General features: G+C 42.3%; 1 protein-coding gene across 2 annotated transcripts in view; it reads right to left on the reverse strand.

Moving 5' to 3' along the window:
* AP2A2 (adaptor related protein complex 2 subunit alpha 2) overlaps positions 1 to 19310 on the reverse strand; it is a 93859-nt gene that overhangs the window by 19005 nt on the left and 55544 nt on the right. For both annotated transcript variants that reach the window (XM_088470981.1, XM_088470982.1), the window contains exons 6-11: positions 19021 to 19122; positions 18191 to 18299; positions 15206 to 15356; positions 14173 to 14341; positions 11002 to 11139; positions 10639 to 10821 (exon numbers count right to left, since the gene is read on the reverse strand). In XM_088470981.1, coding sequence (XP_088327107.1) covers positions 10639 to 10821; positions 11002 to 11139; positions 14173 to 14341; positions 15206 to 15356; positions 18191 to 18299; positions 19021 to 19122 — 852 coding nt within the window. The remainder of the gene's footprint in view (positions 1 to 10638; positions 10822 to 11001; positions 11140 to 14172; positions 14342 to 15205; positions 15357 to 18190; positions 18300 to 19020; positions 19123 to 19310) is intronic.

Genomic DNA, 19310 nt, shown 5'->3' on the forward strand with positions numbered 1-19310 from the left:
CTGAACCAGAGAAATACTAAACTAAGAGAATTCCACCACCCCAGAAAACATTCATTTGGTTAACTTTTATCAGGATGCAGAAAAAAGAAGTTAATTAAGTATATTACTGCAGTTTTCCCTTCCCTCCACTTTGGTTCGGTATGCTCAAAATACTGCAGTGTGCAGAACCCTCCAGCCAAAACAGGCTTCTTTTAAACACAATAATGTTCAACTTGAAACATTTTGTAAAATGTATGCAGCAGAGGACCTGGTGCTCAGGCAGTGCTCTATGATTTGCCAGTCACTGATCTGGTAGAATGTGTCTTCACATTGTTAGGGACATGTTTCCCCACCTCAATGTACAATTGCAGAATCACAGAACCGTTCTATATGGCTATCATCTGTTTTGACAGGCCCAGAAGATCATCAGTTTAGCTAAACTGTACTGTACTATAGCTTTAACTCCCAAATGGCATCAAATGAGTGAAGAGATCCCTCTACCAACTATCCAGCGCCGGAATCATGGTGTTCTAATTTAAGTGCAACACTAAATCATTTTTTCCACTTAGGGTGATTTCTGTCTGGACACAACTCCAGTTCTAAAGAAAAATCAGATAGTAGGATTTTTAATACAGAGTCCGTAGCTCAGACACACTCCAGCAGTAAGAGCCAGGAGAAATATAGTTTTCCATGGGCAAAACTTTCACAGTGCCAAGTGGTTCAAAACCATTCATTCCAAATTCAAGTGCCAAAGGACATCCTGAGTGGCCAAAACAATCATTGTGCACAGACACAGTCTGGTGCCACCAACAGTATCTGGCCCCCTTCTATTGTTGCCATTTTGAGAATGCGCAGAAGAATTGGCTACAGAGTGAACTGATAAATCAGACAGAAAACCTAATGTAACATTACAGCGTTGTCAGGAACGCACACAGCAGTAAGCAGCATCTTGTCTGATTTGCCTGGATCACACATTTCCTTTCTTCACTATTAAACAGGATGACCCTTTTATGGCCCTGTGCAGGGCCGGACTGGGACTAAAAATAGGCCCCGACAATTAAAAACACCACACAGGTCCATCTTTGTGTCGGCATTTGGCTCCCGGCATAGACTCCTCCCCTTACTATTCCTGACTCCTCCCACTTCTTAGACTATACTCTTACAAATATAATTCATATTAGAACAACATACCAGTACACATCATTCTCTGTATTAAAATACACACAACAGAGCTCTTCCTGCAGGGGATTCAAACATGTGTCATAGTCAGACATTTGGTATTTGGCTGATTCTGTTAGGTACAGTATATGTGGTACTTCATTGGTGTAAGTCACACACCACGAAAAGGCTAGGCATTTTTCCTATTGACCAAGCCCTAGCTAAGCAGTTGTAGAGGATTAGATAGTGTTTACTGCAGGAATTTTTAGGGCAGGGGTGCTAAACCACACATCTGTACACATCAAAGCAGAGCTATGACTACACATTGTGGTGCTCTGTGTACATAAAGAGCATTGGTGCCCCCTCCACACCCAAAAAAAAAAAACAGGGTGTAGTCTTGGTGGGAAAGGGCATGACCACACAATAGTACCTAAAATTCAAATTTTGCCACACAGTAATGCCCCTTAGTCACATTACAGCACACAGTAATGCCCCTTAGTCACATTACAGCACACAGTAGTGCCCCTTAGTCACATTACACTGCACAGTAGTGTCCCTTGCACATTATGCCACACACCGTAATTGTCCTTACACATTATGCCATACACCATAATGGCCATTACACACAGAGCTAAAACTAGACACTTGCTAATGGGTGGTCCCAACAGGGCTGACAAGACAATGGGCAGGCCCAGGTATGGTGGGAGTGCATAACTACATGGGAGGGCATGGCAACTCCCTCTCATTTACAGCGTGATTATAGTGTGAGCTGCTGTGAAGGTGTGAGTTGAGTTGTGTGTGGTTGCTGCATATTGGAGACATTGGTTACACCTCTCCTGTACTCCCATGCCCAGTGTTCTCCCCAGAAATTTTTTCCAGCCTGGTGGCATTAAGTAGTAACCGGGTGGGGGCCTTTGCAATAATAAAATGTTTTAAACCCTGACCTTATAATGATTTAAACTTGAAATAACATTTTATATATTATGCTCTCTCTCTTCTTAGTAGAGGCCCAGTCGTCTGATTATGAAAAATCTGCAAAGTCTGTTGGATCTGGTCCTTTTTATACAGCTCCCAGAAACTGTCTCCACTTACAGGCTCCCAAAGTGCCGGGTGGTGCACCCGCAAAAAAAGACAGGGGAGAACACTGATGCCCCTAAAGAGACATGGGTACTTTGTGCCCATCCTCCTGGGCCCCAGTTCCGACCCATCACCAGAACTTTTGTTTCCTAGAGAGTTTACCTACGTAAAGGTTTTAAGACCTACGTAATGGCAAAGTTTTCTAGCTTCAACTCTAGTCCATGTGAGGTGTTGTGCTGGGCATACACTATCAGCAGATCGCGCTGATAATTGTACTGTGTGTGTGGACGACCGAGGGTAAAATATCAATTGGTCGGGCATGCCGGATCGTCTAGCTTGCGATATTCTGTAAGTTAAATGTTGGCCAAATTGGGCAGTGTATGCCCAGCTGCAGCCCACTGACAAACATTTCCCTTTTCCTTCACCGGGAAGGAACAGGGAAATGTCTCCTCCCCAGCGGCAGAGGACAGAATATGCCTGCAATATCTGTTGGGGGTCAGAACTATGGGAGACAATTGAGGTGCCTATTACCCTGCACTCACACCTATAGAGAATGTCATCAGGGGGGTGCCACTAGAATCAAAAAATGATCCAAAAATATCCAAGGAGTTTGTTCACTATCAATGAACAAGGGCACTCTCCAAAATCAATCCTTTAAATCAAATAATTTTTGTTTGGCTGGTTAATGCCACATATGTAGTATATCCAAGTTAACAGATGCCTTATGTCAACGTTTCAGTTCCTGTCGAACCTTCCTCAGGACATTATATTTCAATCAAATCATCTGTTACACATGACCAACATTTGTGATAACAGTTTCTGTGAAGAAAACAAACAAAAACATATAGAAATAGTCTATCAGGCTCCATAAACCATTAAATATTAAGGCACAACCGTATGGATGTGCTAGCACATAGAATTGCCAACAACTACAATACTGACCTATGTGCATTTTAGTACCCATCACGCTGAACACTAAAAATGACTCTGTAGGGTCTGGATACAAACAAATAACAACGGTCACCTGGTGACAAAATGTAAATATGTACAAACATACATGTACCTGCACACAACATCAATACATACAAATATACATGCACCTGCGCATGGCATATCAACACAAGAAAAGTGCAACAAAACACTATGTATATTACAGTTGCGAACCTAAGGTGGAACACGCACTTGTCCAAAACGGACAAGCAACAATCTAAGATACATATTAATCAAAAATCTAGCAGATCAATGAGACATCTGGAACCGCAGCAAAGATATGAAAGAAGTGCTTACCAGTGCGTCCTGACACTGTAAAAGGCCAATATCCAAAGGTGCTTCCAAACACCAATATGTCAGCATCCGTGTCTGTGACAAACTAACAGAAACTAGGGGTTTAAGACGCTGCACATACGGAAGTGCGCGCCAGCCCGTGGGTATTAGACACTCCCATCTTGCTAACTACGGTGGTCCAAAAGGTACAAGTCGGAGTGAGGAGATGGCTTGCGTTCCAGCAAAGGGACGGAAGTAGAGACTGCTGTGCGTGCCACAGATCAGGTAGCGCTGACATTGTGTAAACACCAAGGTTGCCATAGCCAACCAATTACAAAGCGCTGATCGCTTTAACAGTGAGTAAGCACATAGGTAGGTAGATGTACAAGTGGCCAGTACTATTAATATGTACGTATAAACAAAAGGCACAAGTCAATATTACTAACTAAAGTGTCATAAGAAATGATGGTGAAGGAGCCTGTAGTCTGAACCTATTCATAAAAAACATACACAAATACAACAGTGCACAATACCCACCAATATAGGCGTTGTGCCCCTACAAAACAATGAAAAAAACCAACAAAAGCAACTTAATACAAAATATATATATATATCATAAAATATCTATAATATATATATATAAATATATATATATATATATACATACATATACATATATACATACATATACATATATATATATATATATATATATATATATATATATATATATACACACACATGAAAACAAAAAAACAAGTAGAAACAATTGAAGAGAAATATATGAAATCAAATTATATATATGGGTGTTACAAATGCCCCAATTGCGTGACTTGCAATTACCTTATTAATGGAACAACTTTTAAACATCCACACACAGGGAAAATTTTTCATATTCAACACGTTCTTACGTGCGACACTCGTTTTGTCATTTATATTATCATTTGTCCCTGTGGGAAATACTATGTGGGTATGACCACTCGCAAATTTAAAGAAAGGATGGCACTCCATAGGTCCGCTATAAAAGCAGCTTTAGCGGGCAAAAATATGGAACAGCCAGTAGCAGTTCACTTCAAGGAGCATGGCCATCAACTTACATCGTTAAGATACAAAATTATAGACCATATTCCGGAATCGATCAGGGGTGGAGATAGATCAAAAGCTCTCTTGCGCAGAGAGGCTTCTTGGATTTACAAACTTGACACAGTAGCCCCTAGGGGACTTAATGAACGTATCTCTTGGAATACCTTATTGTGAACTATAATACCTTATTGTGATCTATGATATTTTTATTATGATCAATGAAATGGGGTATATGTATTTTTTTGTTTGCTGTTCTGGATCTCCCTGTTTATCTCCTTTTTACATAGCCATTTTTTTCAGGTACTCCCTGTTTAGCCCATTTAACAATTGAGATCATTATATGGTTTTATATAGCTGAATTGACATTTATTATTATTGTATTCTCTTGGGCTTTACTATTTGGAGTAGTGTATTTATGGTGTTTTGTATTTTTATCCTACAGCCGCTGGGTTCCGGGTTCCAGCTTGGTGTTGCCTAGCAACCATCTTCCCGAGGACGGGTGACGTCATCATCGGTCGCCGCCCGCCGGAAGCACGCTGGAGTCCGGAGCCTGGACGGATGGTGGGAGCAAATCACATAGTATGGTGAGGGATATAAGGTAGGCATTTTGTGTTTGTTCATTTGTCTGTATATTCACCTGAGGACGGGGTTGCGGACCCCGAAACGTCGTGGCAATAAAGATCGTTTTTTCAAAGACATGTAGTGCCGTGCAGTGCTCTTCATCCCCGGTGGGAGAACACATTTTCACACACACATACATACACATATACACACATATATATATATATATATATATTCCATATGCACACAACTAAGAACTGAAAGGGGGTTCCAGCACCACCACCTACCTGCAGGTTGATGCTGCTGTGATCTGTGGTGGGTGGTCCTGCAATCGCAGGGGGGCACTTTTTTGGTCGCGGGGGGGGGCACACGGGGGATGGGGGGCCCCCCGTTGGGGGGTGTGCATCTGTGATGTGCTGCACCCAGGGAGAGCAATAGCTTCGTCTCCAGCCAAGCATGTACTGATTTCCTGACACTAGAGCCCTTCTCTCCCTCTGGCCATTGCATTGCATTACACTATGTGGCGCCAGCCATTTTGTGAGGGATTTTTATCACATACTATAGATGCCCGGCCACATCTCAGCAGTCGGACCGGCCCATCTTGGCATCGGCCCTTCTGGCATTTGCCAGATGGCCAGTCCGGCCCTGGCTCTGTGCCTATTGTAGGGCCGCCTTTCCATAGGATGCCCTCCTTACCTCTCCTCACCAGGAAGTCCCAGAGTTCTGAAATCCATGCAGGCTCTATCATAACTTCAGAAGCCGACCTGTGTTTTGCTCCCTTTACTGGCAAATAGGGAGAGATGCATCATTTACCAGGAAAGGACTTTTGCGGTTTCATCCGCCCAATGGCGTGGCAGTAGTGTAGGCCACTGCTCGAATCGGCAGTGACCAGTAGTAAGAGCTTCTCAGCCCAATCTGGTTCTCAGTCAGCCCAGTAACGTCATCTGAATTTATCCGCAGCAACATTATTTAAGAAGGAAGAAAACAAGACCTCATTTACAGTAACAAGCTGCCAAGAAAGGCACCCTGTCCTGTGGGCACTCAACAAACAAGCAGAAACACATTATAAAAATGTTAAAGAAAAAAAAAAAAGTCTCCTAAAATATAGTCCAACTATTCCAAAAGTCAAAGAACAGCATATTCTAATGTCATAAATTTTATATTATAATAAATATATTTATATTACACATACATATATACACACACATACATACACTCTTCGAAAGGACTGCACTCTGGACCAGACTTTATAACATTAGGGGGTGCTCCTTTAAAGGTATGAGGCCCAAAACATAGAAAATCCTGAAAAAAGGCACTCACCACTTGGTATGCAAAAACGGAATTCTTCTGTTTATTACATCATATATTCATGTGTCGGTCGACGTTTTGGTCTCTCAGGACCTTTATCAAGACTCAAACCAAGACAGTACAGCTACCACCAAAGGACCATACCACCTATTCCCATGAGCCTGTTTATATACCCCCTGTGATTGTCAATACCACACACCTGAGCTTCCTGGCCACAAAACTGTAAGTAACTGACTGCACTCAATAGCAGCCAGAATATTGCACTCACCAAACAGTGAAAATCACTGGTCAAATGTCCCCTCACTCACCTAAATCGCTAGACAAAATCAGAGCTCTCAAACTTATTGGGGCTCTGGGAATCGCTAAATATGGCAAAACCGGAAGTCCCATGCATTCCATACAGTGGAACGTATGGTCCCCGGAAGTCACGTGTGTTTACACGCGGCTGTCAATGCGACAGTGTAGTATCAACACAGCACTTTACCCAATCAGCTGTTAACCGCTTGCGCTGCAACTAATAGAACGCAAGTCACATCTGAGGTCACAAGATAGCATGTATACATGAACTATGCACTTAACATTGTAAAATCTAAAAAAACCGGACCGGCTACTGTCACTGGAAACTGGTATATCGAGATAGACATAATGGGAGCACATTAAACAGGCTCAATAGATAAAACAAATACGTATATAAAAAAAATATATATATATAAAAAACAAACCACACAAAAAAAATTTATTATATATAATAAGAAATTAAACTAACAAATAAGTAGACAATTAAGCTACTCAAAATAATATTATTCATGCACCAATCTACGAATCGTAGATATCACCAATTGCTCGAGAGCAATATACCCAATACTCATTAAAAACAAAAAAAAAATATATATACAACTGTGAAAACATAAATCTTACATTAATATACAGAACTAGAAAATAGATTAAAAAAATCAAACGTGCTAATAAGTACAATTTACACTAATCGAGGTATTAACCACTCAACAGTGATCACAGCATACAAATAATATTGCCAGCACTGCCTATGACTAAAAAACGAAGGTAATGTAACGAGATCAATCTATAAACACCGCAAAAATAGATTATATGGAAGGTATTTGTTCAGTCCCCAGGGGGTGACCGTGTTCAGATTAAAGATCCAGCGTGCCTCGCATTTTTTCAATAGCAATTCTCTATTGCCACCTCTAGGTGGTTTGGGGATATGGTCGATCAACATGCAACGTAACGACGACAGCTGAGGTTTTGTCTCAAGGAAATGTTTTGCTACGGGTTTGTCGAAGATCTGGGTTTGGAATGCCATCCGTATGGACGATCTGTGATTCGCCATCCTCTCGAAACCCTCTGGTCATCATACCGACGTAGTACAAGTCGCGAGGGCAGATCAAGTTATAAACCACATGATCCATCGTACACAGCAACTTGTGTTAGATATGTATCTTTTTGCCGCTGTGTGGATGTGGAAAGCTTGGGCCAGCAATCATTGACCTGCATGTCATGTAGTTAGCACATCTGAAACACTCAGACTTGGAACTCGATAGCCAGTGAGTCTATTGTGTCACTGGATGTTTCGTGGGTCTCAATAATAATTGTCGCAGGCTGGGACCCCTCCTGTATGCCATCATCGGCGGTTTCTTGCTCACTTTGCCGAAAACTTTATCTGTGGATATTAAATCCCAGTGCCTGTGTATAGCTTTTTTGGTCTGTTGTGAAGACAAGTCATACGTTGAGGTATGTATCATACGAGTCAGGTCAAGTACTGTCTTGGTGGTAGCCTGTGCATATCTGAGTCGGGCTTTATCTAAACACCTGCTGATCATTTTAGGCGTGTACCCCCTCTCGAGAAACCGTCCTCTCATCTCATAGAGTTGTCTCTCTGTGTTCATTATGTTGGTATTATTGCGGAGTACTCGCATAAATTGCGATATCGGGAGACTCTCCTCCAATGGAGTAGGATGATGACTGGATGAATGTAATAACGTGTTACGGTCAGTGCTTTTGCGGTATAGTGTGGAATGCAATTGGTTATTTTCAAAAAAGATAGTAACATCCAAAAACGTAATTGCCTCCTTTTGAAGCAAAGCCATAAAACCTTATAGGACTATCTAGTGCATTGAGGCTGTTGACCATTACATAAAATTCTGACTGTGTACCACACCAAACCAAAAAAAGTTGTCTATATAACGTTGTAAAATCTAATTTTCTCACCAAAAACACTTAACAGATGTTTACGTTCATAGTGGTCCATATACAGGTTAGCGTAGGACAGCGCCAGGTTGGAACCCATTGCCGTTACCGCTACCGGTACATAGTACTCTCCACTGTATGTAAAGTGATTTTTGCTCAATACCATTTCAGCCAATTCCAAAAGAAAAGAGATAAGGGGTCCACTGTGTGTACCCATAATCAATGTGGATTTCATAGCCTTCAACCCAGTATCATGGGGTATCGCGGTATATAGTGAGGCAACATCCATTGTAGCCAGCCACGTCACCTGTTAAACCTTCCAGTGGCAAGGTCTTTTCAAGAAAATCAGTCGTATCACGGATGTAACTGCTCATTGCCGTGACATGTGGCTATAAAAAGCCATCAATGAACATTGCCAACAGCTGCAATACTGATCCACGTGCCGAGATGATGGGACATCCAGGCGGGTCAACAAGTGTCTTGTGCACTTTGGGTAACAAATATATAATATGACAGATGGGGTATTCAACCTTCAAGAAAGAGGCTATCCCCTCATCCACCCACCTGTTGGACCGCCTGGCTAATCACATCAACCACCTGTTTTTTGATGTCGTATATCGGATTACACCTCACCCTATGATAGGTATCGTCGTCATCCAATTGGCGGCACACCTCACTATCGTACGATGACCAATCTTGGATGAAGACGGCACCCCCTTTATCAGCCTGTCTCACTACTATTTCATCATTACGTATGAAAGTCTGTAGAGCATGTCTCTGAGGTTTGGTAAGATCATATCTCTTGACATCATGATATGACGCCATTTCCTGTTCGACCATTCGTAGGAGTTTTAATACTCAAATTGGATGTTTGTGGATCGAATACACTCGGTACTCTAAAAGCGGACTGTGTGACAATGCCCCTCTCGTCAGAAAAAAACTCACGTAACCTAAGTTTACGTCCAAATTTATAGTGGTCTATAGACCAGTTAAATGGTTGTGTTTCACTGTAGGGACAAAAGATAGTCCTAAAGATAATAGTTCATTTTCAGCTGTTGATTCTAAATTGTAAAGGAAAGGGAAAAATAGGGATACCCGAGCACAGGTGGATGGAGGATGGTAAATAGAGTAGGTGAGTAGCAAGCAATGTAATCTTAAACCCACTATTACAGATCAATATTGTATTCTCAGATACCGCTGTCTCATGTGGGGGTGCTCCCCTGAGAAATCAATACAACAGAAAACCCCAAAAATTCCCCATTAGTGCAAAAAGATTTCCTCGTTCACTGAGGTGCTAAAAACAATATCGAAAATCCATATTGATGGAAATTGATATTAATGTTCCACGTGGAAACCCATATGTCTCATGGGTTTATTATTATCAAACAGTCTCATAAGCACACGCTGTTATTGAAATTCAATGCAGGGCAGGTGCCAGTCTAAGGGAACTCAACAATCCACTGCGGCTCCCAAATCCACTCTTCGAAAGGACCGACACATGAATATATGAGGACGTCGACTGACACATGAATATATGATGTAATAAACAGAAGAATTTAGTTTTTGCATAGCAAGTGGCGAGTGCCTTTTTTCTGGATTTTCTAATTATATATATATATATATATATATATATATATATATATATATATATATATTAGGGATGTGCAGGCTCGGATAGGTTCGAGTTTGCACGTGGAGTTCGGATTTTTCCCTCCAAAAAAACGGAACTCAGAACGAGGCAAAACGTCATCTTACATGGACGAACATCATCATTCCTGGACAAAAGACCAGGAATGATGATGTTCGTCCATGTAAGATGACGTTTTGCCTCGTTCTGAGTTCCGTTTTTTTGGAGGGAAAAATCCGAACTCCACGTGCAAACTCGAACCTATCCGAGCCTGCACATCCCTAATATATATATATATATATATATATATATATATATTTATTTATTTATTTTCATTATTATTAGTTTTTTTGTACATGCCAACATGCTTCTCTCACCTCAAATACAGTCTTGGCTGCGTATCCCTGAACGTCGTCTCTGTTGATGACAATCTGGATCACCCTATACCAGACTTCTTCACTTACGTAGTCCCCAGCTATACGAATGAGATTGAGGATAGTGTCCACATACCATGTGTAATCAACTGCATACTTCTCTGCCAGGATTGCTACCTTCAACACCTGCAACAAGGAACACATTCAGCACCTTCCTCTCTCCTGCAGATCTACGGCAAACGGACAAAGCCTATTCTTTTTACAAATGAGTTCTACCAAAACGTAAAGGACTTGAACAGCATATAAACAACTAAACGTGTACTATATAAGGGAACATTATTATATACATTCTACAAGCGTTCTTACAATCTCCTCACGAATGGAGTAATCAGCAGTCTCCAAGTAGTTCAGCATCTCTGCTACGATCTGCTGAGCGTTGCTGCGGTCACACATGGCATACAGCAGGTCTACGGCTCGCTGTCGCACGCTTACGTCCCTTTCTGTCTGTAGAGCAGAAATAACAGGTAATCATCAGTCTCAGCAAGACATTGGTATGGTCTATGATAATGAATGAGTACAGCTAGCAGTGCACAACAATATAGAAGCTTTGGGTGTTTTGTGTCTCTACAGGGGAAATATATTCATATTAATAAAAGGATACGGCCAATCTTCATCGGGGGGGGGGGGGGGAGGGATTTGAGGCTGTAAATTACAGAGTGGGTTCATAGTCAAGCCTATTCCATGGAAACTGTTGGACCGCTTCACTATTCCCTTATTGTGCAAACTGTAACCCCATGGTGGTAACCAGGCATCTGTCTGACCAGAGTGGCTCGCATGGCTCTGCTGAGTTTGGCAGGGGATGCAAAACAAAATAATGGTGTGTCCTCATACACCTAGCCTTCTGCGTGTTAAACAGTACTTCACGCAATGTTTTCTCTTAAAATGCGTCTTATTTGCAAAGTAATGCAAATAGTATGCACAAGCAGCTTCTGCTGATTAAAATGATATGCGGCATGCCTTTACTCTGTGTGCAACTGTGGGTGCATCTGCATGCAAAACGCCAAGTTACAGTGTCACAGCCGCTAACGTAGTATTTTGCGCGCAGATACAGCCGCAGTCGCACACAGAATATAATAGGAATGCCGGATATCACTTCAATCTGCACGAGCTGCTTCTGCATCCTATGTGCATCCCTTCGCGAATAAGACGCATTTTAAAAGGAAAAAGGTCTCACGAAAATAGACGCTTAGTGCTTCCAAGTCACACGGCACTCACACGTTGGGTAACGAGACAGAGAACAGATGTATGTGGACCCATCTGTATATGTAAGGGAGAATCACAGGTGTTCATCTGCTTTAGTCAATGGGCAAATCCGCAACAACCTATTTATTGATGCATTACTGAGAGACAGGGGACATCGCTGGATTTCATATTTGCTATGCACCAGGTTACCAAGGTCATGACTTTCCAACTATTTAAGAGTGGCTGTGTTAAGTGGAAAGTGCATTCAAGTTTAAATTGTTAGAATACATTAGGTTTAATGAATTAGCTTTTCCAGTGTCTTCAAATTGGGTTAAGATAGTTGACAAATGGGACATGCTAAGAATATGCAGCCCCGAGACCCCAGGCCAATCATCTGACACTGTTCTATGCAAGATCTTTTTGCAGTTATCACTCAAAATCTCTCGCAAAATACAGTCACAGAAAGAACCATCCTTGCAACATTATAACAAGTGAATAATGTATCAAAGTATAAACAAGATACAGTTTCAAAACACTAATTTCAGTCTGACAGAAAAGAATCCAAACAACAATAAAGCTTAAGAAACTGGGATATTCACAACAAAAAGTCCTGTAACTTAACAAGCTATCACAATAAAATACAGACATACATAAACATTTAATAGATATTAATTTATTGAAGGAATCATTTAAGATTCTCCTATTTCTGACTTTAGTTCAGCTGTTAATATTTTGCTTTATTTGCTCTAATGATATTAGGATATGTTATTAATAAATAAAAGTTATATTTTAAAAACAATAGGGGTAAACATTTCCCCTCTATCTGGCAACGCAAACTCAGGGTCTCATTCAGACCCGCTCGCAAGCGTGTCGATGTTTGGCTGTGCGAACGCGCAGCTGCCGCACTGCGAGTGCGCAAGCCACGGAGCGAGAGAAATTCTCTCGGTCCGGGGCTCACTACAAAAGGGGCGGCTGTCGATGTTGATTGACAGCTCGACCCGTTTTTGTAGGCGTGACCGGGGGGGTGGTTTCACAAACGGAGGCGTTCCCAACCGAACGCTTGCCGTTTGTGGGCGGCCCAACTGACATCACTGGCCGAAAGCTCTCCGGAGTTTGCGGCAGACGAGACCCTACCACAAGGGTCTAATCGCAAGCCCCGATGGTCTTGACCATCGCGACTATCATCTTGGTCGCTAGTTAAGGCTGTGGGTGGTAACCCACAGCCTAGCGAGCGGCCAGGAGGCTGGATCATTTTTTAGATGCGGCCGCCCTCATTCAGAACGAGCACTCGCATTTTGCTCTGAATGAGGTCCTCTGTACGAACCAAAAAAAATAAGAAAAGGTAACATAGGGACTCATTCAGAGGCGGTCGTTAGATGCAAGCGGTCGCTCTGAATCAGGGCGGCCGCTTGCATTCTGAACGGCAGCCTCCTTGTCGTTCATTAAGCTGTGGGTTAACACCCACAGCTCTAACGACCGACATGGGTGATGGTCGCGATACCATCGGGGCTTACGACCAGACCCTAGGGTAGGCCGCCCCCAAACAGCAAGCGTTTCGACTGGAACGCCTCCGTTTGGCCGGGCACGCCCCCAGCCCGCCCAGCAAACGGGGCGAGCTGTCACTCAACATCGACAGCTCGCCCCGTCTGCTACGAGACCCCTAACGACGGAGCGCCCGTCGTTAGCCGGATCTCGCGCATGCGCACGACGGAGCCGGCTCCGTCGTGCGCATGCGCTGTGGGGCAACATCGAGTCGGTTGTGAGCGCTCAGCTCCATAATCCCTACAGGTTTTTTTTTTTTTTTTTAAAGTTATGAATATATATATATAATTTATTTACTGACATAATTAATGCAACCTAATATATTTTTAACAAGGGTGTGGCAAACGCATGAGAGGGAGAAAAGAGGAAACAGGAATTTCCTTGGGTTGGTAAATATATGATCTGAAATAAAACTTTGCTTTCTACAAATCGTCATGCACCATCAAACCATGTTATACCCTATCATCTTCTGCTGTATATGGATGCAAGCAAAATAAATTGAGAGTAGTTATAATGGGGTAACAGTGGAGACTGCAATTGTGCAAATGAATATACAATACACTGCATGGCTGGCCTAGGAAAGTGTTGTACCACAATTTCCACACGCTCTTTTGTATATTAATTACTACAACATACATTCAGCCTATTTCTACACATCGGAGCTTCAGAGTAAACAATAAATGAACACTGACTTTGCAAAAAAACAAAGTCTAAAAGTGGCTGCATCATACTAATAACACTGATCACGCTCACCTTTAGTGCATTGATTACTGTTTCAATATGAGTCTTGACAGCCTCGTGTGAGAACTCAGAGCTGGCCAGGGTACACATGCTCTCCAACGCCAGGTAGCGCAGGTTGGTCTCCCGATGCTGCAGGAACTGGCCCAGCTGGTTGCATGCCCGAACCAGCAGATTGGGCTCACTGGAGAGCAGGATAGAAGAGACACATGGGCTATGTGTAATGGCCTGGTAGTCTGTAGTGCTGAAATCTCCCTTCGGAGCTGCAGAATTGGAAAGACCTGAATGCAGGTGGCGTTTGAAGCTACAACAGAGGTTGGCTGCTATGGAGTAAGGTGGTCTTAGGCAACCTCTCACACTTATTGAACCACAATACCCAGTGTGCACTGCAGTAGAGTTTTAGTTCAACAATAGATGGGCATTAGTTGCATATACTAAGGGTGCTCTGCTGGACCAGTACAATTCCAGCAAATATTACATCCCTTATAATGAAGTATGGTAAAGTACATATTTTGGTAAGATGGCCATACATAGCTAAGGTTAGCAAAGCATGTTCCTTGCCTTAAGATACAGAAGGAATAATCACAAGAATACTTATTCATATGCTATAAAGAAGTAAGGAGTTATAGAAGGATCATGGCAGCATAATAGTTCAGTTATACAGAAAAACTGAGCTGGGGGTTTTATAGTTGTTATAGAAGATGGCGTATAGGCATCATAAGACTACAGCTATTACAGATAAATGACCGTCAGAACACTGATATTATTAGGTCACGGCTCACTGTGAAAATTATGTGGAATAGGGGGTCATTCTTATATGAAGTTAAATATATGCAGTTTTAATTATATATGATCTATTAGCAGTAAACAGAACAAGTTTGCTTCAATTCAAAATATACTATGATGTAGCTATTCGAATCCAATACGCACTTTGCTAAACTTGTGAGAGATCTGATCACACCAAAATGATTGAGGACTAGGGCTCTAGCCACAAGCCTATCTAAAATCTTTTCATGTAACTGTAAATGTGCCTTACACTTGGGCTCACCTATCATGATAGATAATGAGGCTGATTGCCTCAAACAAGACTGCATTCTTGGCATTTGAGTGCTGCACTTTCTTGGATTTCGGGGGTTCCTGGGCCTTATTCAGAATGGTCTCCAAGCACTCCGTTAGACGTCCTCGGACTGCAGGGTCTTCTGAAATGTAAATACTTACAGGTAAGCACAGATAACATTTTACTTTCCAACAATAGGTTAGTTCTGAGCAATGTTACTCATTCTACAAATGAAAGTAAAAGTGAGCAACTGGATTAATACACTGAAGCATCACTACAAGAAATGGCACCAACCAGCAAACAAGATCTAAGATTTGTGTTTTTTGGAAGCATCCAAAACTTAAACATTGAGCAGAATAAGTACTATGGGGCTGATGTGCAGGACGGGTCCTGCGTGATCGCACGCAGCCCCTGCTATGTCTCTGCCTGAGTGACAGGCACACACATTTAAGGGGCGATGCGGGGGCAGGGACAGCTGAGGTCACCGGAAACAAGGGCGCTTCGGCCCCATTTTCTGGGAGAAGCAAGGTCAGGACCTGTGTCCACGTATGCAGTTTCCTGGCTTCGTAAGCCGGCCAGCCTGCGTTAGCGGAGCCTTACTCAGCTGGCCAGTGTCATCCATCAATGAGACCGATGGTTGTGATGGTCATCCCAGCTTGTGACCTTGGTCGCAGTGCTGAGATTGCAATTGCAGCAGGGAGTGTCAGACACCTCTTGCTGTGTATTTGAAAGGACAGAAATGAAAAGCTTATTGCGTGCCACTTTGGAATTCAGGGGCTGATTCAGAGCCGCTCGCAAGCGGCTCGACGTTACCCCACTGCGCATGTGCACTCCAGAGGCCCGACCAGCGACTGCAGCTAGATGTTCTAAATAAGGTTAGCAGCCTGATGGGCCCGTAAGCCACAGCAATATGGACAGTCTAGCATCTCAATCCTATTAGCCACAAAGGTAGCAATTTCATTCTGGACTTGAAGATTTCTGTACGCAGCTGTATGGGGCTGCGAACAAAGGTCTACGAGTCCGGAGGTACTGTAAGTGCAGCATACAGCCACACTTACTCACTTCGCGAGAGAACTTGCGGTTAATAAGATTGAACCCCAGGTGTCATGAAGAGATTTGCAGTCAATGTCTACATTTTTACAAACCTAGTCACTAAAATGTTTAGTTATTTTTATGTTGTACATTTCTTATTTTATTTTTTTAGACATTTTGCCATTTTATGTCCATTTTTTACTCTCGCTTATTTATACAAATTCTTAGATATTAATTGATAATAAATAACCAATTAAACAGGAATTTTTCCACCAAAAGCTCATCCACATTACTCTTGACAAAGTCCTAATGGATGACACAGACAGGAAAAGTAACACAGATATTACACCCTCTATTGAACCATCACAGTTTCCATAACAGGAGCCATTAGGTCACACATGTTGCCAAGCATCAGCCGGGACACCATTTCCAGTGTATACAGAGTTAGTAAAAGATGTAAAGACTAAACTGAACTTTTGGCACACTAAAGGCACGTATTAGGGACACTATTAGGGTACAACCTCATAGGTTGATGGAGGACAGGAGAAGACCTCCAAAAGAGCCAACACACCCATCTGGTGTTACCAATGTTAGTTGCGTTTTCTTTTATGCTTTTAAATCGGTTATCCTTTTATTGTTTTGCATATAAACCCAATATATGTTTTTAACAGACCATTTTATATACACACTGTTTTATCCCAATGTCACCACAACAAGGCATCACCCAGAAATGTACACATACCATACATAAATCACTACCATTACAACACACTTACACAAAAGTCCAAGAATAATTGTGCTTGTATTATTCTTTGTTACAATATTACCCTACAGTAAAGGCAGCACCTTAGTCTTTTAAACAGTGTAGGTTTTTAGTCCACATAATATATACAGAGGTGCTCCAGTATATTAGTTCTATGTTCATGTACTTAATTATCCAAACTACCACGTGCTTTTCTACATGCAAGTCACAATGAGAGGACGACTGAAATATGGGGGAGCAGAATTCTCATGCTCTGGTTTTCTAATGTACTTTTCAGATGCACTCCTCACCCCTATGATTATGGGCCTATTAATACATCATTGTCACTGTATTGTAAAATGCCACAATGTTCCGTGGGGAAAACAGAACATATATAAAACAGGGACATAAAGGTGGGGAGGGCCAGGGGCTGGCTGGCAACTTTTAGCCTGGGGGGCAAATGCATGCAGGTAGCCCTGGCAGAGGAGTAGCGTGTAGCCAGGGTGCCCGAAGAACGTGCGTGCTACACAGTGGTAATCCATCAGTCACGATTCCTGCAATGCTGTAGGCAGTCCCCATCCCTCCCTTATGTTCCCTTAAGTGATCTTATCTTTGTGAGCCTGAAAAAGTAAATGTTTCAATGACATCCATAGGGTTTTACATGGTTGACCCGGGTTCAGTGTGAACAGGGCCAACCCGGGAATAGCCCTGGTTGAAGGTGCTGTGTGAAAGGGGTCTGACGCGGGTCGCAGCCAGGTTGGACCAGTGTTCAAAATACCGGGTCAGAGCCAGGTTTGCGGTGTGAAAGGGGTATAACTTATTTAAAGGTTTCCTGTTCTCTCTATATAGTCTGGACATTTTAATAACCACTAATGTATCCGCACCTGTGCTAAAATCTGCCCCATGCTCCTAACTCTGGAAACAGTGCAGTGTATAGGGAGAGACTGCCAATGCTAAGCAGACTCTCGCTCAACAGCTACTAGCACTCTGTAACTGTGATGTGGCTGGAAGTCCTTATGAACAGAGACATAACAGAGGTGCATGAATGTATTCCGGAGGCTCATTAGCTCAGAGTAGAGACAGGGATAAAGATCTGATGTATCCCCTATAGCCATTATCTGTCTGCATTAACAATTCTAAGTGACTGACAATCACCAAATGATTGCTGCTAATTTGGAACATAGCTCTGCACAAACTGTTACCTGGGGGAGGATAACACTGTAACAGCCTTAATAGTTTCACGGAAAGCCAGGGAGCTGGAACAAAGTAGTATGTGTAATCCTGCAGGTCTGTGGAGGCCGAAGTGACAATCTAAAAATGGGAAAGCACAGAGACATCAGCTCACAGTGACTGTATACAAACAAGGTCGGACACTTACAGGGAGCGTCAGAGGATGTGTGTGACATGCATGGAGTGTTACTTAAGTCATAAAGATGGATGTCGGCAGGGGGGGAGGTTTAAAACTGATAGCAATGTTTCCACACCTTTGGAACTATGTGGAGGAGGTGGATAACTGCAAACCTAAACCTATTAATCCAAAGTACATTTTGTTCAATGAAGGAATGGGGAGAAAAAAAATAAAAACTTTAAAGCATTCTTCAATATCATCCATCATTTAATTGGAAGCGTGTGCCAGGTCACTGGGTGCCAGATTTAAGCTCAGAGTACCCTCAGGAAGAACAGCTGCTCACTAGTTTTATTATATTAATGTCCTGCGAGCCAGTAGTACAACACTTTGGCAATGCTTTTATTGAAATCATTGAAGTCCTGCTGGCATGTTTTAGTCAATTCTAACTTTGAAAAAAACATGACTTACATCATCTCTATTAAAATGGGGAACAAGGCCAAAAAGGAATATTTACATTAAATAAAACTCCAATTAATTGAACACAGAGACACTGCCAAGTGGAAGAATATTCAATCCAATGACAGCTTGTTCCTATGAAGGATCCATTGCAGATAGATTATAGAATAACATGATCTTCACCAACTCAGAAGCCAATACATACAATGGGCAGAGATCTGACATTACCCTGCTCAGCCTGGACACGGCCAGGGAGACGGAGGTCTTAAACTCTTCAGGATTCTTCTGTGCCAGCGTGGTGATCAGACTTGTGGCAGCAGTTACAACGCCCTAGCAAAACAGTGCACAGGAGATCAAGATAATCACTTCCAATCACATTGTAAATATATTTATTCCAATAAACTAAGATTACAAAATAAAGACCAGATGCTGGACTGGCAACAATGTAGAAGACTCAAAGTAGAGGGAGGCCCTGTATTAAGTGAAGAGGGAAATTACAAGAGAGATATTTGAAAGTG

Source organism: Taudactylus pleione, unplaced genomic scaffold (assembly GCF_031769625.1).
Source record: "Taudactylus pleione unplaced genomic scaffold, aTauple2 ptg000109l, whole genome shotgun sequence".
NCBI classification, from domain to species: Eukaryota; Metazoa; Chordata; class Amphibia; order Anura; family Myobatrachidae; genus Taudactylus; species Taudactylus pleione.